The sequence below is a fragment of the Hemitrygon akajei genome, chromosome 6, assembly GCF_048418815.1.
Source record: "Hemitrygon akajei chromosome 6, sHemAka1.3, whole genome shotgun sequence".
Classification (NCBI taxonomy): Eukaryota; Metazoa; Chordata; class Chondrichthyes; order Myliobatiformes; family Dasyatidae; genus Hemitrygon; species Hemitrygon akajei.
Genome location: NC_133129.1, coordinates 135063284 through 135086054, shown reverse-complemented (window position 1 = coordinate 135086054; position 22771 = coordinate 135063284). Strand labels below are relative to the sequence as shown.

Here is a 22771-nt window from a genome sequence, read left to right as displayed (position 1 = left end):
GGCTTTGGGGTTCTAACATTTAACTGTTGTTCTTTCTTTGGGGCACTCCTCTGTCTTCATGGATGTTTGCGAAGAAAAGGAATTTCAGGATGTATATTGTATACATTTCTCTGATATTAAATATACCTTTTGAAACCTACTAAATGGAGATGTTTTTGGAGACCTGTGTGCAGTCAAGGTGTTTCAATTGATTATAGTAAAAATACACCTGTATCTGGAAGGTCCAACTGCTGGTGAGTCAGTATCCTGGTAAAAACTACACCATGAAGACAAAAGAACACTGCAAGCAACTCTGCGAAAAGGTTATCAAAAAGCACAAGTCAGGAGATGGATACAAGAAAATTTCCAGGTCACTGAATATCCCTTGGAGCAAGTCAGTCATCAAGAAATGGAAAGAATATGGCACAGCTGTAAATCTGCCTAGAGTAGGCGTTCCTCAAAAACTGAGTGACCATGCAAGCAGACCTATGACAATTCTGGAGGAGTTACAAGCTTCAGTGGCTGAGATAGGAGAGACTGCGCATACAAAAGTTGTTGCCCAGGTGCTTCGCCAGTCATAGCTTTATTGGGAGAGTGGCAAAGAGAAAGCCACTTGAAAAAAACTCACATGAAATCTTGGCTAGAGTTTGCCAGAAGGCATGTAAGAGACTCTGAAGTCAGCTGGAAGAAGGTTCTATGGTCTGATGAAACTAAAATTGAGCTTTTTGGCCATCAGGCTAAATGGTATGTTTGGCATAAGCCAAACACTGCACATAATCAAAAATACAGCATCCCTACCATGATGCACGGTGGTGGCTGCATCATGCTGTGGGGATGCTTCACTGCTGCAGGCCCTGGAAGGCTTGTAAAGGTAGAGGATAAAATGAATGCAGCAAAATACAAGGAAATCCTGAAGCAGTCTGCAAAAGAACTGCGATTTGGGAGATTTGTTTTCCAGCAAGACAATGACCCCAAGCTACACAGGAATGGCTTAAAAAGAACAAAGTTAATGCATTGGAGTGGCCAAGTCAGAGTCCAGAACTCAATGTAATTAAGCATTTGTGGATGAACTTGAAAATAACTGCTCATTCAGAATCACCACACAATCTGACATATCTTGAGCAGTTTTGTATAAAAGAAAAGGGAAAAATTGCAGTGTCCAGATGTGCAAAGCTGGAAGAGACCTATCCACACAGACTCAAGGCCGTAATTGATACCAAAAGTGCATCTACTGAATACCGACTTGAAGGGAGTGAATCCTTATGTAATCATTTTATATTTGTAATTAATTTAGATCACTTTGTAAAGATCTGTTTTCACATTCACACGAAAGTCTTTTCTGTGAATCAGCTTCAAAAAAGCTGAATTAAATCCACTGTGATTCAATGTTGTAAAACAATAAAACATGAAAACTTGCAAGGGGGGGTTAATATTTTTTATAGGGACTGTATAAACCTTTTACTGTCTTTATATTTGCTGCTGGGGTTAATCAATAATGTGCTCCAGCTATGCAGCCTAACTTTACAGCAGGATCTCCCCAAGAATGACCCAGGAAAAACAAGTATCCCTATGTCCTTGCCTACCATTTCCATTTCCCTCCTGTGTTTAAAGAGCCCCTTGTTCTGCTACATTTCTCATCCCCTTATTAGTTCTGATAGAGATTATCTTTCCCAACTGTCCTCATTTTTAATTGTAATGTCTTGTTGAATAACTCATGAGTCAGTTATTCAGCCTATCAACTCCTATCCTACATATTAATGTCCATTCCTTGTGGGCTATCCAGGTTGGACAATTTTAAAAGCAATTGCAAGCTAGATGATCAAGTTTCCTAATTTTATTGGATGTGTGAGCGCGACTTGCAGTCAAATTGGACGCATCGTAGAGTGCTGGACTTTCCAGTACTTCAGCCCACTGTATAAAATGTCCTTTTGTTGTACAGTTAGCTGCAGATGTATCTCAGCTGTAGGTTGTTCCTCTACATATGCTGTTCTTCAAAAGAAAAAGACGGCACGGTATCAGGAATCTACATTTTAATACATTGGAGTGTATTTTTGTCACTAAAATATACAGAGTAACAAGCTACAAAAGAAAACACGCAACAATTTTATTTTTTTAATTTCACAGTAAACGCACAAGCACAATACAAAGTCACTGACAAATTGCTTGTCCTTAAACCGGTACAACTAAAAAAAATATTTTTTTACCATTTTAAAAAAGAAAGCAGAAAATTGTCCCAAGTGAAGAAAGATTGAAATTCTACATGGAATGCTTTAGTTGTGCATTCCCTTCCTCCCCACAAGTGCTGGCACCAACCACAGTAGCACCAGGCCAGCAGGTGCTAACCCAGCTGCAAGTCCCACTTCTCCATGGTATTCTCAATTCCAACTCTCCAAGATGCAAAGCACTAAACAAGCTAAATCAACAACTCAATGAAGGTTGAGCCTAATTCAAAGCCTGAAAGAAAAACCTTCCACACAAAACTTGCTGGCAAATTTCAGAAATTCTCACCATTATTTTGTTGCCAGTGCAACACATCATCAAGGTGGACATTGAAATGATATCACTTGATTAGTTGCTAGGTTTTCAGTGATGATTAGTTAGTCTCAGTTGTCCTTTACAAATCTTTCATGGTCTATGCTATATTAGTCCTCATGCAGAAATTTCAAAAGTAGCACCAATAAGAGCAACTTGCGGACCATTTAAAATTACCATCACTAACCTTCATCATGACATTATTAAAAACATTATTCCATAATATGGTGTTCATTTCTTTGACCTACTTAGAATTACTGAAAATTATGTCACTTTAAATCTGGGTATGTGCGGACAACAGCTGTTCATACGGACATCAATTATTGGTCTTGGAATCAAAAAATCCACCTTGAACCAAATTGCTGAGGCTTCATTCTTACCACTAGATTGCCACCAATCTGCTCTATCGTACATATGAGTATAGCACAATCTTGGCATATGATCCTTTTTCCAGAGGAGGGAGGACATGACAAAGACTACAAGGATCCATAAGGGCTTTAATAACATCAAGTCATTTAGTTATAAAATTCACAAGAAAGCAAAACTAAAATCCTTTGTTCAGTCCCAGCCCCATAATCAGTCATTTATAGGGTAGATATATGAATATGAATTGATTGTGAACAAGTGACGTTTTAATTCAAGATGATTGAGAGACACTGAAATGTTATTTCGAGGGTTCACCACGAACATACAGTGGCAAGGACCAAATGATTTTGGTGGCACCATATTAACCCTTTAACATTTTACATCAACCTATTGTTGCAGAATTGTAGCTGATGTTGTTGTAATTTACATGCAGGTCATAAAAGCTGAAGAAATTCAATGTCTGATTTTCTAGGAAGGGGAAGATTTATCTTACTGCATCATCATCATCTGACACCAAAAATATTGTCAACACTTTCCCAGTAATTCTTAAACCTTTAAGTTAATTCAATTTATAATTGTAGGAATGGCTTCTTGCTTTATTACCTGTTTAAAAAAAAGTATTTCAGCAAAATTTTCTCTCTTTAAAGTAACGGTAATATGAAGCAACACCAGGTTTAGCTACGAGGCTGTGAGGATTTCGAAGAACTAAGCTTGTCACATTAGGGAAACCTACTCACTCAGAGAGACTAAAAGAGGATACTTACATTATTTTGACAATTTGTGATACTTAGCTTCAAAGAAAAAGGAAATTCTGCAGGTGATAAATCGTAAAGGCTTCTCTCCTTAATGGTTTTCTAAAAAATTCTGCATTATCTTGTAAAAGAAACTAAAAAAAAACTTCATTTATTTTAAATATTCTTGCAACTCTACTATCACAAAGAAAGATGAATCCCGTTGGCTGGACATAATCCACATTGGCATCACAATGCACATGGGACAGTCTGGATGATAAGAGTACAGTATTTAATTATATAATTAATAAAATAGGGTCTTCACTAGTTCTTGGCACACAGGTGCGAAAGATTCGTTGTCATGCACCCTAACCTATATAAATATAAAAGAACTTTAAGTAGTAGTTCTTTGACAGAACACTGAGAGTCACTATTCACCTACACATTTGCAATATGGAAAGTGTTACAATTCACATTAGGAACATTTCCTTTTGATCGCTATTGCCAATGAAATCATGAGTGATCAGAGGACTTGTACTAATACTAGCCATACAAAACAAATAGATAACATAAGTTGTTGAGGTTTATCCAAGATGATGACATTTCACCCCTAAATATTTTACCAGTGACTCTCAGCAGAATTTAGGTTCAATGCGGTCAGCAATGAAAAGATTTGGCAGAAATCAAAATGCAGCCTCTTTTTGAAGATGCCCTCTTAGAAAAAATATCTGATCAGCCAGCATCCCTTAAAGAAACAGAATGTATAAAATGTTTAATGTAATTGTTGAAACGTACGTTCCAGAAATCCATTCCCATCCGAATTTGAGAAATTCTTGAAGTTGCAACCGTGTGTGTACTAACACTTCACTTTCCACAGGTCTTGGTGCACACACTTCTCCCAAGAATTCAGCTCCTTTCTTCACTCGTTTCAAAATGTCTTCCTGACTTTTAAATTTTTTTCTCCTGATCCAGGATCTGTACAAAGATGAAAACTCTCCTCTGCAGAGTGAAGGAGAGGAAGAGAGAGAATATGAGCTATTAAATCAAATAGGTGAGAAATTTTGGTGTAAGGCTAGAGTACTTACTGATACTGTATTTACCCTCCAAATAGTTACACTGATCTTCCCTTCCCTTCACTCTTCCACTCCTCTGAAGCCACTGGCTTGCTGAATATTTAAACTGATATTCATATAACTGCCACCTTATTTAGTCTTTCTGCTTAGGATTATGAATATATCATATGGGAGAGGGTGTCAGAAGGTGTGGAGATGGAGCCCAATTCTACATTCACATCCAAATGTTTGTTCCTTCAAGCAAGGTAAGTAAATTCTGAATAAGAGAATAAAACTAGTTAATTTTTTTTACTAACATGAGAAAATCTGCAAATGCTGGAAATCCAAACAAAACACGCACAAAACACTGGAGGAACTCAGCAGGGGTTTCCTGGTGACCACCCATTTCAATTCTACTTCCCTTTCCCATTTGTCAGTCCGTGGCTTCCTCTACCGCCATGATGAGGCCACACTCAGGTTGGAGGAGAAACACTTTATATTCCGTCTGGCTAGTCTCCAACCTGATGGCATGAACATTGATTTCTTGAACTTTCAGTAACTGTTCTCCCCCTCCCTCTCCTGCACCATTCTCCATTCTGGTTTCCTCTCTCATTTTATCTCCTTACCTGCCCGTTACCTCCCTCTGGAGCTCCTCCCCCTTCCCTTTCTTCCATGGTCTTCTGTCCTCTCTTATGCGATACCCCCTTCTCCAGCCCATTATTTCTTCCACCAATCAACTTCCCAGCTCTTTACTTCACTCCCTCCCTCCCCGTCTCCTGGTTTCACCTATCACCTGGTACCTTGTCCTTCTTCCTCCCACCTACCCCCACTCTCTTAGTCTGACTCCTTCCCCCTTCCTTTCCAGTCCTGATGAAGAGTCTTGGCCTGAAACGTCGACTGTTTACTCTTTTTCAGAGACGCTGCCTGGCCTGCTGAGTTCCTCCAGCTTTTTGTGTGTGTTGTCTTAATTTCTTACTTCTAGTTTGAAGCTTACAGGTGTGTCATCCGTATGAATAAAATTTAAAGCAGAATGGATGAAAATTTGCAATTTCGAGGTATGTTGAAGTCTACATTTTCTTTGAAGGCTAACATTTCACTTTCATCAACATGGCCACCTCACCACTCATTTTGGGAATCTGATGGGCAAGGCAGCCTGTTTAACTTTCCTGCATAATAAGAACTCCCCTCCCCCATCACATTGTAAGTAATTGGGTGCAGATTTATAATATAACAACGAAGTAATTTTAGCTATTAAAATGATGTTATATTGTAAGCGTACCTTAACGGTGCCTATATTCCCTTTCCCGATCTCTTTCTTTGTCACGGTCTCGATCTCTATGTCGGTCGCGTTCCCTGCTTCTCTCACGATAATAGTCTTCATGTCGATCTTCACTGTGAGAGCGCTCTCTGTGCCTGCGGCTTCTATCGTGAGAGCGGCTGTACTCTCGGTCTCGCGATCGATCTCTTTTTCTACAAAACAATATTTTCAGCAGCATATCTTAATTACATTTTGGAAGAATAATTAATTACATAATATGGTGAATATTAGCAGCCCTCTCAGTATTTATCAAGGAGATTAACAAAGTGGGCAAACTATCAAATGAGGTTAAAAGAAATTCAGACATGTATGATAGAGTTAAGATAAACTGCTAAAGTTACATTATTATAGATATGTGATGTAAATCGATTAGAAAAGAGAAAAATTTCAAGAGGGCCAGCAGAAATTTTTAAATGATTCTTATATACAAAAAGGGGGATTAAAAACGGGTAATAATAAAGTTAGTTGAAGGTAGGAAAGTTAATGAAATTTTTCTCAGAAATGCAATTTTAAAAAGTTAGAAACTACAAATACAGCTTAGTTAGCATAATTCAAATTGGAAGGCCATATCTGAAGTTACTAAACTCTTTGGAAAAATTATACAAAGTATTGATTGAAGTAATAAAATGGATATAATGTATTCTGAAATCCAAATTACTTTTAATGGAAGTCCTTTCTGGAAGAAATGCATAGTAAACATAATTGTGGTTACAGTATGTGCAAACATGAAATTAGAAATAGATTGGACAGCAAGCTGGCTAGATGGCAAAAGAGAAAAAGGAACAGGTAAAAATGGTTCCTCAAAATCTGCAAAGTGGTGCCCCAAAAGGTTGAGTGCTGAGATCACTGTTATTTACCATTCACATAAATGATTTTACATATTTATATAGTTTTATGTTCCAAACCTTCTGCAGTAAAGGTTAGCATTTCAGTAACTTTAATTAGTTGCTGCATCTAAATGCTAATCTTTTGTGTTTCATGTACCAGGACTCCCAGATGCTTTCATACTGCACCATTTTAAGATGCACTTATTTTAGAATAATAAATTGTTTTGTTCATTCTTCCCCTATTGTGCTAAGGGCCTCAATGGGGTGGAATTTGTTAAGTTGGTCCAATAATTTCTCTCAAGCAAAATGCAGATGGATCTACTAGAGAGGGTGTAACACTAGGCCTCCTCCTGGGAAACAAGGGAGCACAAGTGACTGAAATTAGAGTGGGTGAGAATTGTAAGACCAGTGACCATTAATTCCATTAATTTTAAAATTGATATTGAAAAAAATAGGACTGGTCTGTGAACTTATCTTAAATTGTGACAATGCTAATTAAGATTGCATTAGGCAAGAATTTGCAAAGGTTGATTGGGTGAGGTTGTATGCAGGCAAATGGTCGCCTGGCAAGAGGGAGGGTTTTAAAAGTGAGATACGAAAGTTCAAAACCACGTTCTAGTTAGGCTGGCACGATTAGAGAACCCTGATCCATGAGGGATATTAAGTTTCTGGTCAGGAAAAAATGAAGGCAAATGTCACATACAACTAGTTTGGATCCAATGAATAGAATATAGAAATACATGACAGGTAAATCAAGTGGGCTAAAAGAGGACATGAGACAGCTTTTTCGAGTAGGATAAAGGAGAATCCTAAGAGTTCTGTAAATATATTAAGAGTAAAAGGGTTATTGAGAACAGAATAAGGTCTTCATAAGAAATAATGTAGTTGTCTATGTGTGAAGGCACATAAGGTGGGGTCTTAAATGAAATATTTCATGTCTGTATTTACCACGGAGAATGTCATAGAAAATGGGAAATTCAGAAAGAGTATGGTGTTGTCTTGAAACATATCCACATTACAAAAAAGAGGTGCTGAAAGCACACAGAATTGGATAAACCTCCAGGGCCTGACCAAGTATATTCCCAGACATTGTTGTAAGTTATGGAAGAATTCGCTGAAGCCTTGGCAGAGATATTTGTATCATCATTATCCACTGGTGATTCAGAGTGAAGTACCAGAAGACTGGATGATGACTAATGTCATAGCTTTATTTAAGAAGAACTGGAAAGGACCAGCCAGGGAACTGGAGGTGATTATGAGACAGGATCTACCTGCAGTTTGAAAGGCAAGGAATAATTAGCTTCACTTGAATTGATTAATTTTTCGGAAGAGATAATTAAGAGGATTGGTGAGGTCAGGGCAGTAGACATTGTCTACATGGACTTTAACAAGGACTTCCATGGTAGGCTGATCTGGAAGTTCTGATTACACAGTGAGGTCATTAATTGACAACAATATTGGCTTGGTGGTGGAAGTCAGAGGATGATAGTGGAGGGATGTTTGTCAAATTGAGGGCCGTGAGCAGTGGTGTGCCAGAGGGATTGTGCTGGGTCCACTGTTGTTCATCAATCCACTAACAATCTGGATGACACTAAAATTGGTGGTATAGTGGACAGTGAAAGAGATTATCTGAGACTACAACAATATTTAGACCGACTGGGAAAGTAGGTCAAAGAATAGCAGATGGAATTTAACTAGGATAAATGCAACGATTTTCATTTCAGTAAGCTTACCCAAGGTCAGAACTTGCACAGTTAATGGCAGCACCTGGAGAGTAAAGCAGAACAAAGACCAAGAAGTCCCTGAAAGTGATGACACAAGTAGAGAGGATGCAGAAGGTGGTGTTTGATATGTTTGTCTCGGTTGGTCAAGGGATTAAGTATAAGGCTTGGGACGTCATGTTGCTACTCTACATGACGTTGGTGAGATCACAGAGTATTGTGTGCAGTTCTGGTCGTCCAGCTATGGGAAGGATGTCATTAAACTGGAGAGGATGTGAAAAAGATCCAAAATGATGTTAGCAGGACTGGAGGGCTTGAGTTATAAGGAGAGGCTGACTAGGCTGGGGCTTTTTTTCTCCCTGGAGTGCAGGAAGCTGAGATGTCAGCGTATAGATATATCAAACAATTAGGGGCATAGATAAATTAAAGGAATCTAAAACTAGAGGATATAGGCTTATGGAAATAAATTTAATGGGGAGCTAGGAGGCAACTTCCTTTACATATTCAAAGTAAATATATGTCACCATATACAGCACTACCCAGAGATTCATTTTCTTGTGGGCCTTCACAGTCATTTACAGATGCTGGGGGGGGGGGGGGGGGGGGAAACAATCTGATAGAAGAATTGAAAGTGGCACATAAATGGTAGATAATCTTGTACTTCCTGTACATAATAAAGTGGCCACTGAGCGTACGTTCATAGGCTTCTACTGCTGTAGCCCATTCACTTCAAGGTTCAATGTGTTGTGTCTTCAGAGATGCTCTTCTGCACACTACTGTTGTAATGCCTGGTTATTTGAGTTACCGTCACCTTTCTGTCAGCTTTAAACAGTCTGGCTATTCTCCTCAGACCTCTCTCATTAACAAGGCTTTTTTTTTTGCCTACAGAACTGCCAGTCACTAGATGTTTTTTGTTTATTACTCCATTCTCTGTAAACTCTATATTGATTCTGAGCGTGAAAATCCCAAATTTCTGAGATACTCAAACCACCCCATCTGGCATCAACAATCATTCCACAATCAAAGTCACTTAGATCACATTACTTCCCCATTCTGATGTTTGGTCTGAACAACTGAACCTCTTGACGATGGGCAAATGTTAGCAATATGTCAGTAAGTGTAGAGAAAAATAAGGTTGTTTGAAGTGACTTAAAGATCTTAGAAAGTGAGGTCCTGCTTCAGCTGAAAACACTGAAAATTAATAAATCTACAGCGCCAGACAACATATATACATGGGTACTTAAAGAAGTCTGTGAATATATATACACAAACCCCTAACATGTGTACTTCAAAAGTCATTGAAATCTGGTGAAATCCCTAAGGATTAGAGATGAGCTAACATTGACCCAGTATACAAGAAGATTGACCACACTGACCCTGTTAGCTATAGACCAGTAAAGCACAACATATATCGCCAGCAAGATAATAGAAACAATAATAAAGAATGAGATAGAAAAGCAAATGATAAGAATCAGCATGTTCAGAAAGCCAACATGGTTTCAGAAAGGAGAAATCATGTTTAACTAATATGCTGGAGTTCTATGAAGAGGCAACTGAAATTTATGGTAACAATATAATTTGATATCATTTACTTGAACTTTCAGAAGGCTTTTGACAAGGTACCCCACGAGAGGTTAGTAATCAAATTACAGGAGGTAGGGATTCAGGGTAAGGTGTGTGAATGGGTACAGAATTTGCTCAAAAACAGAAAACGAGTTATGGTGAGAGGATCATTTTCACACCTAGATGTTAAAAGTGTGTTCCTCAGGGAAGACCACAATCTGTGCGGATTGGTGATAACATATCCTCCTCACTGATGATCAACACTGGCACACCTCAGGGGTGTGTGCTTAGCCCACTGCTCTACTCTCTTTCCACATGACTGTGTGGCTAGGCATAGCTTAAATACCATCTATAAATTTGCTGATGATATAACCATTGTTGGTAGAATCTCAAGTGGTGACGAGAGGGCATATAGGAGTGAGGTATGCCAACTAGTGGAATGGTGCTGCAGCAACAACCTGGCACTCAACATCAGTAAGAGGAAAGAGCTGATTGTGGACTTCCAGAAGGGTAAGACAAAGGAACACATACCAATCCTCATAGAGGGATCAGACATTCAGAGAATGAGCAGTTTCAAGTTCCTGGGTGTCAAGATCTCTGAGGACCTAACCTGGTTCCAACATATCGATGCAGTTATAAAGAAGGCAAGACAGCGGCTATACTTCATTAGGAGTCTGAAGATATTTGGTATGTCAACAAATACACTCAACAAGTTCTATAGATATACCGTGGAGTGCATTTTGACAGGCTGCATCACTGTCTGGTATGGTGGGGGAGGGGGGCTACTGCACAGGACCGAAGGAGGCTGTAGAGGGTTGTAAATTTAGTCGGCTCTATCTTGGGTACTAGCCTACAAAGTACCCAGAACATCTTCAAGGAGCGGTGTCTCAGAAAAAAGTGTCCATTAATTTACATTAATGATTTGGATAAGCACATAACAAATAAACTGTAAAGTTCGCCCATGACACAAAATTAGGGGGATGGACTGATAACATTCAGGCAGCGGAATCAATACAAATAGATCTAAGTAAAATCCAGATGTAGACAGATAAATGGCAGATAAATTTTTTATGTAAGCAAATGTAAAGTATTACATATAGGAGGTAGAAATATTAGATATAAATATACAATGAGGGAGCCTTGAGTTAGAAAGTTCACTGTATGAGAAGGATTTGGGTGCCCTGGTAAACTCATCACTATTAACATCTAGACAATGCACAGAAGCGATAAGAAGGCGAACAGAATGTTGGCCTATGTAATGCACTCAGTGGATTTTGAGTCAAGAGACATTCTCCTTAAGTTCTATAATGTGCTTGTGAGGCCACATCTTGAACACTGTGTATGATTTTGGTCTCCATATTGTGTGAGGGATGTGAAGGCACTGCAGAGTCCAGAGAAGCGTGACTAGACTCATTCCAGGTCTGCAGGGTATGAGCTCTGAAGGAAGATTGAAAGAATAAAATCTTTTAAGCTAAGTAGACGTAGAATGAGAGAAGACATGATACAAGTGTTCAAAATCATTAAGGCTATAAGAAAGTGGATGCCAGCTGTTACTTCAAAATTGATCCAACATGAAGGACACAGGACCATAGGTGGAGAAGATTTAAGGGAAGATTTCAGAATAACTACCTAGTTAAATAGTTGAGAGTAGCTTTGTTGGCCCAAATGTCCTGTTCTTGTCAAAAACTTTTTGATGCTCTGATGTCTGCATGTTTTATGCATTGAGCCGCTGACACATATTGTCTGATTAGATGTTTGCATTAACAAGCAGGTGTACAGGTGGCCACATGGTCAGCTCAACTTGGTCTGAGAAAATGTGATTGCCAAAGACAAGTAATGTCTTACTAAATTGTTGAACAATGACACCTGTGTAACATCATACAAGAATAATCCTCCCACTTTGATAAGCAGTATTAGTTTCAACCAAAGCAACCGAGGTGATGCTTAGTGTCTGCATACCTGGATCCTGACCCGTATGATTTGGACTCAATTCCATGGAGGCAGTCCTGCAGGGAACTGATCAGAACCTTACAGCGGTCATCCGGTGCAACTTTTGACTGTCTGATCAAGGCAATGGCAGTAAGCAATGTCTCGATGGCATTTCCATAGTCCCCTGCATAACAGAAAAATTGAAAAACTGAGCCAATTTCTGGACTTTAAACCAGTTCACACATTGCTAAATGTAAAGTCATAGCCTGGTCCTATATGTTGTTTGGCACATTTTCAAAAATATTTAAACATTGTGGCTCTGGAATTTTCAAAGGTTCGCACTTCTGATGCATGATTATTAAATTGCAATTGGAACAAAATCTGATAGTATAGTGAAATACAGTACATGCTAATCTGAACACAAAGCATCCTCTCCAGAGCTTGAAGAACTGATTTTATTTTGTTCTCCTTTTACTTATCTGTTATAGTATCCTGATCATTGTGTTCTCTCCCTTTGGGGGCAAGCACTATTACACAGTGGACAGCTTTGATCAATATTATTCCTGGAAAATTTCATCCTTTATCCTTTTTCCTGTCTCTATATACCTCACCTCGAACAAAATGCACCTCTTTATTGCAATTGAGACATATTATCATCTGAAAAAGTAACCCTGCATGGATCACCATAATAAGATGAGCAGGTTAAGAGGTAAGGGTGTGACGAGCTAATAATGTGCTGAGGGAATGGGTGTAAAGGCCCATAAAATCACTAACCTGTACTGGCCCCGGAGACAGCTTTGGAGATGGCACTACTAGAGATTGCACGATTCTTGTTCATTATCTCTTCAAAATCTGCTTCACTCAAAGGGGGACTACTGGCGTCGGGATCTCTACAAGGCAAGGACAAGGCATTTCATTATTAACAAAGATATAAATATAGTCAATCACCTCAGACATAAATTATAATTAGGTTCATCTCACTAATATACAGATAGAATATGCATATTAAGTTATCACAGGCCTATCTCTTTTCTAGAAATGAAAATGATTGTCTTGTTTTTCTGCGTGTCTGAAGGCCTCCCTTCTTAGCAACAAAATACACTGGACACTGGAAAATTTAAATAAGAATGGAAAATGTAGGATACACTCAGCAGGCCAGGCAGCATATATGGAGAGAGGGAAAATAGTTAACATTTCAGGTCAAACACCTTTATAAGAATTGGAAAAGCAAGAAATGAAACTGGTATTAAGGGGAAGTCTGTGACACTGCGGAGAATGGGCAAAACTGAGTAGTGTCAACATTGCAACAATACTGACGCCCTTGATTCTCCCCTTAACAAATTCTGAATCACTGGTCCCAAACAGCTTATTTTCACCAAAGTTGACCAATCTCTCTGTATCTTCACCTCACACCAGGATAATCTAGAAGCCCTTTGCTTTTCCTTGTTCAGAGGCTCAACCAAGTTCCCAATCATTGCTCTCCTTCAGCAGGTTTAACTTGTTCTCACATTGAAGAACTTAAACTCCTTTCATTTCTTTTACATTAACAGTGTCAATGTGAGAACCCATGAATCCAAGCTATACCTGTCTTTTTGTAGGATACACAGTACATTCCTTTTATCAGCTTTCATCATGATCTCTCTCTTGCTTCTTTTACTGGTGCATCAAAGACTGTAGTGTTGCTGCTTCCTTGAAAGCTTCATCACCTATGCTGCCAATTTCATTCCTGCTTTCACTTCCACCTGGTCAGTCTCTGACTCTAGCCTTCCCATCCTTGAATTTTACTTCTGCATTTCTGGAAATTGTTTAGTAACTACTTTCCACTATGATTACAGATGCCTGAAGCTAACTTAGCAACAATGCTTCCATTCCGGCTTGATGCAAGATCTAACTCTTTTCTCCCATTTCCTGTCTCCATTGCATCTGCTTGTTTGATCAAAGCTTCCAAATTAGTGTTTTCAATACTCCTTTCCTTTTCCCTGAACAATAGATGCCTCTCCACCATAACATGTGGTTCAAGTTCAAGTGCATTGTCATCTGACCGTACAAAGGGTGATTGATATGTTCATGGCTTAAGGTAGAAGGAGTCAATTTTAGAAAACCTAGCACATTTATTTTTCAACATAGTCCCCTCCTGCATTTACACACTTAGTCCAGCGGTCGTGGAGCATACGGATCTTGGACCTCCAGGAAGTGTCCACAGCAGGGGTGATTGATAAGTTCATGGCCTAAGGTAGAAGGAGATGAGTTATTAACTTCAAAATTTCTGCATAATCACTCAAAGAGTTGACCTGCAAGTGCATGTAACGAGAGCTATATAACTCATCTCCTTCTACCTTAGGCCACAAACTTATCAGTCACTCATCTGTGGACACTTTCTGGAGATCCAAGATCTGTATGCTCCATGACTGCTGGACTAAGTGCGTAAATGTAGGAGGGGTCTATGTTGAAAAATAAATGTCAAGTCAAGTCAACTTTTATTGTCATTTCGACCATAACTGCTGGTACAGTGCATAGTAAAAATGAGACAACGTTTTTCAGGACCATGGTGTTACATGACACAGTACAAAAAACTAGACCGAACTACGTAATAAAAAAACACAGAAAAAGCTACACTAGACTACAGACCTACACTGGATTGCATAAAGTGCACAAAAACAGTGCAGGCATTACAATAAATAATAAACAGGACAGTAGGGCAAGGTGTCAGTCCAGGCTTCGAGTATTGAGGAGTCTGATAGCTTGGGGGAAGGAACTGTTACATAGTCTGGTCGTGAGAGCTCGAATGCTTTGGTGCCTTTTCCCAGACAGCAGGAGGGAGAAGAGATTGTATGAGGGGTGCATGGGGTCCTTCATAATGCTGTTTCCTTTGTGGATGCAGCGTGTAGTGTAATTGTCCGTGATGGCAGGAAGAGAGACCCCGATGATCTTCTCAGCTGACCTCACTATCCGCTGCAGGGACTTGCGATCTGAGATGGTGCAATTTCTGAACCAGGCAGTGATGCAGTTGCTCAGGATGCTCTCAATACAACCCCTGTAGAATGTGATGAGGATGGGGGGTAGGAGATGGATATTCCTCAGCCTTCGCAAAAAGTAAAGACGCTGCTGGGCTTTCTTTGCTATGGAGCTGGTGTTGAGGGACCAGGTGAGATTCTCCGTCAGGTGAACACCAAGAAATTTGGTGCTGTTTACAATCTGTACCAAGGAGCCGTCGATGTTCAGCGGGGAGTGGTCGCTCTGTGCCCTCCTGAAGTCAACAACCATCTCTTTTGTTTTGTCCACATTAAGAGACAGGTTGTTGGCTCTGCACCAGTCCGTTAGCCACTGCACCTCCTCTCTATAAGCTGACTCGTCATTCTTGCTGATGAGACCCACCACGGTCATGTCATTGGCGAACTTGATGATATGGTTCGAGCTGTGTGTTGCAGCACAGTCGTGGGTCAGCAGAGTGAACAGCAGTGGACTGAGCACACAGCCCTGGGGGGCCCCCGTGCTCAGTGTGATGGTGTTGGAGATGCTGCTCCCGATCCGGACTGACTGAGGTCTCCCAGTCAGGAAGTCTAGGATCCAGTTGCAGAGGAAGGTGTTCAGGCCCAGTAGGCTCAGCTTTCCAATCAGTTTCTGAGGGATGATGGTGTTGAATGCTAAACTAAAGTCTATGAACAGCATCTGAACGTATGTGTCTTTTTTGTCCAGGTGGGTTAGGGCCAGGTGGAGGGTGGTGGCAATGGCGTCATCTGTTGAGTGGTTGGGACGGTACGCAAACTGCAGGGGGTCCAGTGAGGGGGGCAGCAGGGTATTGATATGCCTCATGACGAGCCTCTTGAAACACTTCATGATGATGAATGTAAGTGCAACGGGACGGTAGTCATTTAGGCAGGACACTGAAGACTTCTTCAGCACGGTAATGATGGTGGTGGCCTTGAAGCACGTTGGAACGGTGGCGCTGCTCAGGGAGATGCTGAAGATGTCAGGGAGAACATCTGCTAGCTGGTTTGCACATCCTCTGAGCACTCTACCAGGGATGTTGTCTGGTCCAGCAGCCTTCCATGGGTTGACCCTGCACAGGGTTCTTCTCACTATGTGCTAGGTTTTCTAAAATTGACTCCTTCTACCTTAGGCCACAAACTTATCAATCACCCCCGTACATATATTCAACCAAATGAAACAACACTCGTCTAAAGTGCATTTAGTGGGCAGCACAGGTAAACAGTTCAGTGTCAGTGATGAGACCTTGGTGTTGGCAGGGTATTCAGCCTCACAGCCTGAGGGAAGAAACTGTTACCCAGTCTGGCAATCTTGAATCCTGATGCTCCTGTACCTTCTTCCTGAGGGTAGTGGATCAAGGAGATTGTAAGATAGGTGGTAGGGATCCTCAACAATGCTTCAGGCCCTTTGCACACAGCCAGTAAATGTAACAAATAGCAGGGACGGAAACTCCAATGATCCACTATCAGTTTCTGCATTTCCATTCCGTCAGATCAAGGATAGGGTTTCTATTGTTTTCACTTCCTACCTCACTGACCTTCACATTCAACAGATCAAACTCTGCAATTTCAGACACCTCCAGCATGCCAACGCCAGATGCCATGCCCTCTCTCAATCAACACCACTTGTATCTATATTACATTGTATTTAGATTTACTTATGTCACAGGAGTCCATCATGTCTATGGCTCTCAGAGCAAATACATTCCCCAACTAGTTTACTTTGTGACCTAGTCTCTTCATTGAGAAATATGGATATATAAGTAGAACAAGGGTATCCGACATTTTTTATGCCATTGAGCCTTAGCATTAACCACGGGGTCCATGGACCCCAGGTTGGGAACCCCTGAAGTAGAGTATATTTCTCTCTATATAGAATTAGTTCTGCTACTAATAAATGGCAGAGCAGACTCAAGGTGGCTGCCCCTGATATATACAGCCATAGAGTCTTACAGCACAAAAAATGGGCCCTTTAGCTCACAACATGCATGCCAACCTTTTTGTTCAAAGTCAAAGGTCAAAGTAAATTTATTGTCAAATTACGTATTTTACCATATACTACCTTGAGATTCATTTTCTTGCAAGTATTTACAGGAAAATAAAGAAATACGATAGAATTTCTGAAAAACTGATCATAAACAAAGATTGATAACCAACCAATGTGCAAAAGATGACAAATTGTGCAAACAGAAAATAAATAATGCTGAGAACATGAGTTATCGAGCCCTTGAAAGTGAGTCTCTAGGGTGGGAGATCAATTCAGAGTTGTGGTGAGTGAAGTTATCTGTGCTGGTTCAGGAGCCGAATTCAAGATGACTCCGTCCCATGGTGATGTTCTGCAGGCTATGTACAATACTTCTAAATATACTTCATTTGAATTACTCTCACCGCAATCTGCAGCATATAATTTCTCTTCAAGCAATGTACAGATTTCACGCAAGCAGATAGGTCACCTTTAAGTGGACGCAGGTTCATCGCCATGGCTGGAAGCAAGGCAGGAGGTGGAGACTCCAAGCCAGGCTGAAACACAGAGGAACGAGTCTTCCTCTATTTAGTATCTTGTTAGCTAATGTGCAATTGCTGGAGAACAAAATTGAGGACCTGAGGTAAAGATTGCTGTATCGAAGGGAAACGAGAGATTGTTGTGTTCCATTTTTAACTGAAACATGGTTTACTCCCAGCATGCCAGATATGGTGATCGGACCCAAAAAAACGCTGCTTAATTCGCAGGATGGATCGAACTGCTGATCCGAAAAAGGCAAACAGTGGAGATGTGTGTTTCATGATAAACTTGGTGGTGCTTCAACATGCTGGCTTTGTTGAACTCATGTTTTCCCAACCTTGAACACCTAACAATCAAATGCCATCCATTCTATTTACGTAGGGAGTTCTCATCCATGATCCTCTCTACAGTTTACAGCAGTCGATGATGATCAAGCTCTTGAGATTCTGCATAATGCCCTCAACAAACAAAAGATAGTCCGTCCTGATGCATTTCAAACCATAGTTGGGAGCCAACCAGTCTTGTTTAAAGAAATTACCATCAGCATATAACCTGTAGCACCAGAGGTTAACACACTGTAACACACTGGACCACTGTTAAACTAAGATGAGGAATGCTCAGTCTGTCTTTTGGGGAATCTGATCACTTGGCTGTCCTTGTCCTATCTGCATATACTTTGTAGGTAGAGGCCATACAGCAGAACTCCAGAGATTAAGACAGCGAAGAGGTGATCACAGGAGGCAGAGAAGCAGCTATGGGATTGCCCCGAGTCAGTGGACTGGACTGCGTTCAAGGTCACATCCGTGGATCTGAATGAAAAAGACCATGGTTGTCATGTACTTTATAAAAATAGTTGTAGACGAGTTTGTCCCCACAAAATCATTCAGAGTTTTTGCTGGTCGACTGGCTGCGGTGTTCACTGAGTTCTTTAACCTCTTACTTTGGCATTCTGAGGCACCTGCTTCATTTATACTGGTGTCTAAGAAAAATATAATAGGCTACCTCAATGACTATCATCCAGTAGCACTCACATCCACAGTGATGAAGAGTTTTGAGAGGCTGGTGACGAAACATTTCAACTCTTGCCTGAAAAGTGACTTGGATCTGCACCAATTTGCCTACCAGGGCAACAGGTCCACAACAGATGGCATCTCACTGGCCCTGGAATATTTGGATAGCAAAGCTGCATACATCAGGATGCTCTTTATCGACTACAGATCGGCATTCAATACTATCATCCATTCAAAGCTAATCAATAAGCTTCAAGACCTTGGCTTCAATACCTCCTTGAGCAACGGGATCCTCAATTTCCTCATATGCAGACTCCAGTTAGTTCAGATTGTCGACAACATCTCCAACATGATCTCCATCAGCACAGGAGCACCACAGGGCTGTGTGCTTAGCCCCCCCACCCCCCGCTCTACTCGCATTATACATGACTGCGTGGCTCAGCATAGCTCCAGTGTTGTAGTTGAGTTTGTTGATGACACCACTGTCATAGGCTGAATCAAGGGAGACTGAAAACATAGCTGAGTGTGGCCACAACAACAACCTCTTCCTCAATGTCAGCAAGACCAAGGAACTGATTACTGACTTCAGGAGAAGGAAACCAGAGGCCCATGAGCCAATCCTCATAGGAGGATCAGAGGTGGAGAGTTTAAATTCCTCAGTTTTAACAATGTAGTGGACCTGCCCTGGGCCCAGCATGTAAGTGCAATTATGAAGGATGCACGACAGTGCCTCTACATACTTCCTTAGGAGTTTACGAAGATTTGATATGACATCTAAAACTTTGTCAAATGTCTATAGATGTGTGGTGGAGATATATTGACTGGCTGCACCACAACCTTGCATAGAAAACCAATGCTCTTGAATTAAAAAATCCTACAAAAAGTAATCGATATAGCCCAGTCCATCATGGGTAGAGCCCTCCCCATCAGTGAGCACATCTACACAGAGCATTGTCACAGGAAAATACCACCTATTATCAAGGACCCCCACCTCCCAGGTTATGCTCTCTTTTCACTGCTGACATCAGGAAGAAGGGACAGCAACCTCAGGATGTAAAAACACGCTGGAGGAACTCAGCAGTCGGGCAGCATCTGTGGAAACGAGCAGTCAACATTTCGGGCCGAGACCCTTCATTAGGACTCGTCAGAACAGCCTCAGGACTCTCACCACCAGATTCAGGAAGTTATTATCCCTCAACCCCTCTGGCACCAAAGGGGATAACGTCATTCAATTTTGCTTGCCCCATTATTGAAATGTTCCCACGAACTATGGACTCACTTTCAAGGACTCTTTGTCTCACGTTCTCCATATTTATTGCTTATTTATTTATTATTATTATTTATAGCTTTTTGGATTTGCACAGTTTGTTGTCTTTTTCACACTGGTTGAAAAAAGACAAATGGTATTTCATTGATCCTATTACGGTTATTATTCTATTATGGACTTACTGAGTCTTACACAAGAAAAAGAATCTCAGTGTGTTGCATAATGTGACATATATTTACTTTGAAAATAAATTTACTTTGAACTTTAAACTTTGGTAGCATCGTGCTTAGCACAATGCTTTACAGTGCCAGCAACAAGGGTTCGACTTCTGCTGCTCATCGTCTGTAGGGAGCTAGTACGTTCTTCCTGTGACCACATGGTTTTCCTCCCACAGTCCAAAGATGAACTAGTTGGTAGGTTATTTGATCACTGTAAATTGTCCCATGGTTAGGGTAGGGTTAAGTCAAGAGCTACTGGGCGACGCAGCTCGAAGGGCCGAAAGGGCCTACTTCATGCTGTATCTTAATCAATCAATAAATAAATAGACAAACAAACCTAATATTCTTTCTTTCTTTTTATATGTGCACAGTTTGTTGTCTTTTGCACACTGGTTGAAAGCCCAGTTGGTGTGGTCTTTCATTTATGTTATTATGGTTATTATTCAATAATGGATTTATTGAGTATGCTCACAAGGAAATGTATCTCAGGGTTGTATATGGTGACGTTTATGCACTTTGATGATAAATTTACTTTGAACTGATGGTTGTAGGGTACTAACTGTTTCTGAACCTGGTAATATGTGATCTAAGGCTCGAATGCCTCATGATGATGGTAGTAGTGAGAGGAGAGCATGGCCTGGATGGTGGGGTCCTTGATGATGATGATTCCCTACAGTACTGTCATGCTTTCTTTGTAACAGCACTTTGTAATGAAGCCAGGACAAATATTTTAATATGATACCAAGGAACTGAAAGTTACTGACCATTTCCACCTCTGATCTCCAAATGAGGACTGGCTCATAGACCTCTGGCTTTTTCCTCCTGTGGTCAATAATCAGCTCTTTATTTTTGCTGATCATCTTGATTTGCTGTTTTTTGCTCTTCTACATTAATCCCATTTGCCCCATTGGGCCCATGTCCTTCCATGGCTCTTAAGTGCAGTGATTGTGCCTAATTCCACCTACCTCTCCTGCTGTGTGTTGCAGTTAACAACCATTCTGTGTTAAAAACTTTCCTCTCAAATTCTTTTTAAAACCCCTTCTTCTCACCTTGAACCCATACCCTCTTGTTTTTAATACGCCTCCCATGAAAATATCCTTCTTTCAGGTCACCCTTTAGTCTTCTTCGCTCAAGGGAAAACAATTCCAGCCTATCCAATCTCTCCCCGCTAACAAATTCCTTTAATCCAGACAGCATCCTAATGAATCTCCTCTACACTTCCTCCAGCACAACAACATTATTCCTATAATATGGCAACCAGAACTGCACGGGACTAAAACAGTTAATGCGTTTTTACCAGAATAAGGATAGGTGACTTTGTAAGGTTAAGCCAATCACTGAAGGTTTAATATTCTTATCAATGACAGAAGGGAATCACAAGAAAATCAGAACAAAAGTAGGCTATCAAGCCCTTCAAGCCTGCCCCACCATATAATATGACCATGGCTGATCTACACTGGCCTTAACTCCTCTTTTTGTGCAATTTATCCATACCTTGCTATTCCTTGACCTATCAACTACATTTATACCACTAGCTTTCACCACCAGCTGAGGCAGAGAATTCCAGAGATTCACAACCCTCTGCAAGATTAAATTTCTATGTTCCTCACTGTGAGAGGCCGGACCTCTATCTTGTAATTATGTCCCCTTGTTTGAGACTTTCTCAGTAGTGAAAACATCTCAACATTCATCCTTTCAAGCTCCCTTGGGATCATACATGTTTGATCAGGATCTCCCTTCATTCTTCTAATCTCAATCCCAAACTATTAAGTCTCTGTTGGTCAGGAATCTCTTTCATGCCAGGAATTAGCCTGATGAATCTTCTTTATACTGTGTCTCCAATGTTAGGTAAAGGGACCAAAACTGTATGCAGTGTTCCAGGTGCAATGTTTTCAACACCCTGTATAATTGCAACAAAACCTCCCTATTTTTAAACTATAACCCCTTCAAAATGAAGGTCAAAATGCCATTTGCCTTCTTAATTACTTGTTGGATTTCCCTGTCAGCTTTTTGTGATTCATGTTGTTACGCCTGTGCCCCCTCCTTTTTGAGAATCGCAAGATCGCTATTAAGTCAGGTCAGGAGACCCAGGAAATGAGAGAGAGACGTTTGGAATGTCCTGGCCCCTCAGCGATACAAAGCCAAGGGAAACGGCCATTGTCTCTTGGAGACGGAATTGTGTATTGAGTACTGTGCTATTTATTTGAAGCCCTCAGGGAATGACCAAAACTGGGCTGGTTGAGGGGTGGCATTCTTCCAACCTGATTGACATCTGAGACCCTGTGAGTAAGGATAAAAGAGGGTCTGGGGAACAGCCCCTTTAGACGCACCAGGAGAAGTGCTAGAAATCCTGTAACAGCGTAATAGCGAAAGCCGGTGGAAAGCCCACGTGCGTCCTTTTCCATTTGCCTCGGAATTGGTGGGCCTTACCACGGAAGAACGGCTTTAGCTAAAACAAAGGAGAAATCAGCCCCAACGACTTTCAAAGGATTGACATCATAAAAGGAATGGGCAAGTTTTAAACTCTCTCTCTTCAGTCCAACCAAAGGCTGCAGCCTGCAGCTTGAATGAACTTGAGTGACTTTTATATTTCCATCGGACAATACATTATCCCCTAGACAACGATAGAGTTATTTCTTATTGATTATTATTATACCCGTGCTTTTAGATTTAGCATTGACGACGTATATTATCTGTATGGTTGTATTGATATTATTTTTGTGTATTTTTATCAATAAATACTGTTAAAAATAGTACCATCAGATTTC

General features: G+C 40.6%; 1 protein-coding gene across 1 annotated transcript in view; it reads right to left on the bottom strand.

Moving 5' to 3' along the window:
- Positions 1-1994: 1994 nt before the first annotated feature.
- LOC140729508 (cleavage and polyadenylation specificity factor subunit 7-like) overlaps positions 1995-22771 on the bottom strand; it is a 79555-nt gene continuing 58778 nt past the window's right edge. Inside the window, exons 6-9 of the mRNA XM_073049304.1 lie at positions 12793-12908; positions 12049-12202; positions 5940-6130; positions 1995-4607 (exon numbers count right to left, since the gene is read on the bottom strand). Of these exons, the coding sequence (XP_072905405.1) occupies positions 5941-6130; positions 12049-12202; positions 12793-12908 (460 nt within the window). The 3' untranslated portion in view covers positions 1995-4607; position 5940. The remainder of the gene's footprint in view (positions 4608-5939; positions 6131-12048; positions 12203-12792; positions 12909-22771) is intronic.